The sequence below is a fragment of the Contarinia nasturtii genome, unplaced genomic scaffold (assembly GCF_009176525.2).
Source record: "Contarinia nasturtii isolate CC-2019 unplaced genomic scaffold, AAFC_CNas_1.1 Cnas_scaffold_3609, whole genome shotgun sequence".
NCBI lineage: Eukaryota > Metazoa > Arthropoda > Insecta > Diptera > Cecidomyiidae > Contarinia > Contarinia nasturtii.
Genome location: NW_022200908.1, coordinates 637 through 4,601, shown reverse-complemented (window position 1 = coordinate 4,601; position 3,965 = coordinate 637). Strand labels below are relative to the sequence as shown.

At 34.3% G+C, this 3,965-nt stretch overlaps 1 protein-coding gene and 1 long non-coding RNA gene across 2 annotated transcripts; both read right to left on the bottom strand.

Moving 5' to 3' along the window:
• Positions 1-885: 885 nt before the first annotated feature.
• Positions 886-1,976, bottom strand: LOC116350115 (pickpocket protein 28-like). The gene is made up of 3 exons (XM_031781851.1): positions 1,517-1,976; positions 1,246-1,450; positions 886-1,186 (listed from the first exon to the last, which is right to left on the bottom strand). Exons 1-3 carry the CDS (start codon positions 1,974-1,976, stop codon positions 886-888), a joined length of 966 nt encoding a protein of 321 aa, XP_031637711.1.
• A 1,075-nt stretch (positions 1,977-3,051) lies between these two features.
• Positions 3,052-3,591, bottom strand: LOC116350116. The gene is made up of 3 exons (XR_004201990.1): positions 3,479-3,591; positions 3,217-3,421; positions 3,052-3,139 (listed from the first exon to the last, which is right to left on the bottom strand). It is a non-coding gene; the product is annotated as an uncharacterized LOC116350116 (long non-coding RNA).
• Positions 3,592-3,965: the final 374 nt, after the last annotated feature.

Here is a 3,965-nt window from a genome sequence, read left to right as displayed (position 1 = left end):
TAAAACTAATTATCCACCAGAATCTATGGTCATAGAGATAAAATTGGAAATTAATTTTGATGAAAATTCAAAATGTATTCGTGGTACCTTTCACTCCAATGAAGTGTTTGAATGGCGAAATATCGAAGACCGTGAATGTTACTCTTTGTGCAAAAGTCCTGGAGAAAATTTCGAAGCACCATGATAATCCGAACAATCACACTTTTCCACATCATTTGAATAAAGTGGATCATCGCGTTCATCTGTAAATTGTCATACGTGTAATTTGCCTATTTAAATGAGCTAAGATGACTTACTAGAACTTGAATTTGACTCTGAATTGTCTTTCGAAATTGATTTAGTCTTTCCATATTGAATATTTTACACATTTTCACACTTGAACACTCAAAAGCCTTTTACACTCTTTCCTAACAGACTTCTCCATTTTATATATTAATACGTCCTTATTTTTGTCATTACATAAATGTGTACGTGCAAACATGTTTATTCAATTTGATAATATTATAGGATTAAATTTATGCGGTTGGATTTCATGCAATCAGTGTACACGAGTGGCACTTTTAAATTGCATTAGATTAATTGATCTTGAAAATGTTCACATATCAAGCGATATCGTTCATTTCTAATTTGTTATTTATGATTTTGTGGTAAAATTGTGGACTATCTCATGATCAATGATAATTTTAAAAGTGGCTTCGAGACTAGTTTAGGTTTTACCCTTGGGTGAACTGCCAACATTTCAATTGACATAAATCAAAATGAATACATTGTCCTGTCATAGCGCGCTCGTTCTCGTCAATTTCACATAAACTGAATATGAAATGCCGAAGAAAGTTGGTCGTAAGGTGTATGGTTCTATGTAATTGGGAATTCTACATGTCTCTTTTAACTTAACTCAATGTCTTCAATGTACATATTTTGATTGCTCGTTGAAGCGATATTCTCTACGTCACCATTAGATGTAGCGACGGCATTCGCTGATGGCGTACATCGAATTTTCCAAAATAAATGAAGAGTGGAGAAGTAAATGAGTTCGATTATGCTCAATACTGAAGCGCCCACAAAAAATCCCAATAAACCGCCACAAATTGCCAAAAAATCTGGAACACTGTATAATTCAATTCTTGTGGATTTCTTCACATACCCTTCTCCGCTTCGTATTTTAAAAAATAAAGGTATATGAGGACTAAAATTTAAAGATATAAACAATATGGATTTCATTTTAATTGTAAATGTGAATCTTACTCCTTTTTGGAATCGTATGAAGGTGAAGTTTTTAAATCTTGTTTGGGTCGATCAATTACTGGATTGTATTTTATAATTGTACATCCTGGCAAACAATTACATTGGTCTCGAACAGTTTTTCCACTATTCGTTGCCCAGAATATCTTTCGTGCATCACTTAAGCATTTCATCTTTGCGCCACCACATATTTTTGTATTCACATCTCCTGTCGAATAATAATTGATGTGAAAATGATGTGACTTTTTCACTCAAATTCAATGTGAAGACATACTTGGCATTGAGAATTTCACGCATCCACACATTGTCTTGGTGAAATTCGCCAAACATTCCTCTTCGCAGTTGATTTCGGTGTACATTTTAAAGAAACGCAGTCGTCGCTCGTCGCTATAAAAACACTTTCTTTGATTTGGTTGATAGTGGCGTAACTTCTTAGTAACCTCAATCATTTCAGGATACATTTTAATATTTTCACTCTCTGTGATTCGAAAGTAATTCTGTGACATTCTCAGTGCTTCGCCAGGTGTTGATAATACTATCTTAAGACCTTGTTCAAGTCCGCTGCATTTATGCTCGTAATCGTTTGGATACATCTCAACAAAAAATTGCACAAAATTGAGTAGTTTATAATTAGCAGCTTGAATTGGATATGTATTATTATCAATTCCCCATGGATATGAATATCCACTGTCCAAACTCCATCCGGATACGTTTGGATTATTTTTGACAGTCATCATTCCAGGGGCCATTCTTCAAACATTTTCATGGATATTAAAAAAAAACGTATGAAAATATAAAAAATGTTAATAAAAAAAATAAACATACTCATCTGTGTACATTTCATATGAATTTAAAGCATTAAAAGTGAAACACAGGCCATCCTCAGTCAAAATTGGTACCATAAATGTCGGGCATTTCTCATGATAATTCCAATAACAATTCATTGGAAATTTCGATGCTATATCTTGTAAAGTTTCATAAATTGATTCGCTTGTAAAATTGTCCGTGAATGTAATGTGATTGGGCAGAAGTGGACAGATATGAGTCAAAGCCTTCAATCGCCTCGAGCTAAACATACATAAGTTGGACATTATTCAAAACGATAGAAAACAAAGGATTCTCTTTTCGATTCTCACCTGTTCACGGATAAATTAGATTTGAGTGTTGAAGCTATGTCAAATTCCGATTTCCTATTTTTGATTTCGGAGCACGTGGTAATTGTTGGAAATGGGATCATCAAAGTTGCGGCTATCGTTTCCCTTATATCTATTTTTTGTGGATTCATTTGCCATTTAGTGTATTGATTTTCAATAATTGAACCGCAATATCCAAGCGCAACGCCAATGGCAATTAACCACAAGAGCCTAGAAGCAACACATACATTCAATGAATCGATAATAATATTGCCGTTTTAATCTATTTGCATTTACTTTTCACTCGCATGTAAATTCCTATTGGGTTCGAGATATCGAAAGCCATTAAGGTTGCTATTCCGACAGTATTCCACGAAAAATGTCCGCATCACATAGCAAAAGCGACGTAGTACTTTTATCTGAATAAAAAACAAAATAAATAAATGAACGTATTTTACGTTTGGCTTTCCATACAAAAGAATTGATTTTAACAAACCACTCTATTCTCATAATCCAGACTTTCCGGAGGTGGTATTTCAGGTGGCGTCTCTATATTTTCAGTTCTCGGTCGACGAATGATCCAAAACAATCGAAGAGTGGCAAAATAAATAATTTCGACGAGGCTCAACAGTGAAATGCCCATGAATAATCCAAGCAAACCACCACAAATCGCCAAAAAATCGGTGATCGTATATGTTTCCATTCGTTCCACTACCTTAACTGATGATTCTTCGAAAAATATAGACAACTGTGTGAGGTGTTGGCTAAAAGTATACAAATTATATACTCAATTAGCTGCTTAGTTTAACTAGTTAGTTACATGTAATATAATTGTTCTTACTTTGTGCTGTTTGTTTGAGAGCGTCTGGTTTCTTCAGTATATAAATGATTTTGTTCTACTTTTAAATCGTATACGATGTGTATACAGGGATTTATGCATTTGCATACTACATGAAAGTACCATCCATTATTAGAATGTGCTTCGAAGTAAGTATCTTTGCAGCATTCATATTTTGCAGAGCCACAAATTTTCGTTTGATTATCCCCTTTAAACAAATAAATTAATGAATATATCTCTCAATGGAATTCCATAAATTACATACTTGGCATCCAAAATGGAACGCATCCACACGAATTCTTCATAAAATTCGCCAAACATTCATCATAACAGTTTTCTTTAGTATAACTTTTGTAGAAACGCAATCGTCGATCGGAGTTAAGTAAACAATCGCGTTGTTCTGGTTTATATCGACGTAGTCCTTCCGAAATATCAGAATATCTGGGCACAATCGTTAATCGATAATTTTCTGATATATCTATATTAGCTTCATTATGATGGTCAGTATATGCTTCGCCAGGTACCGACAGTCTAATACTGGCTCCTTGCACTTGAATACACATAAAATCGAAATCGCTTTCAAAACCGGAAAGAAGCAAATCAAGACCATTCTTTTGGCCCACATCACCCGTACTTGGATATTTTACATGGTCGGATTTTTGGGTGTAACCAGTTTCCAAACTCCATCCTGACATATTTCGACTTTTCCCTATTTTAATCATTCTCGAAGCCATTCTACACAAATACAGTGC

Excerpts from the sequence above, each read along its gene's own strand:
- LOC116350115 (XM_031781851.1), bottom strand. The coding sequence starts at position 1,976 with ATGACTGTCAAAAATAATCCAAACGTATCCGGATGGAGTTTGGACAGT. Across the intron at positions 1,451-1,516 it reads CGTGAAATTCTCAATGCCAA|GAGATGTGAATACAAAAATA; the intron begins GTATGTCTTCAC and ends ATTATTCGACAG. Across the intron at positions 1,187-1,245 it reads TCATACGATTCCAAAAAGGA|TCCTCATATACCTTTATTTT; the intron begins GTAAGATTCACA and ends TTTAAATTTTAG.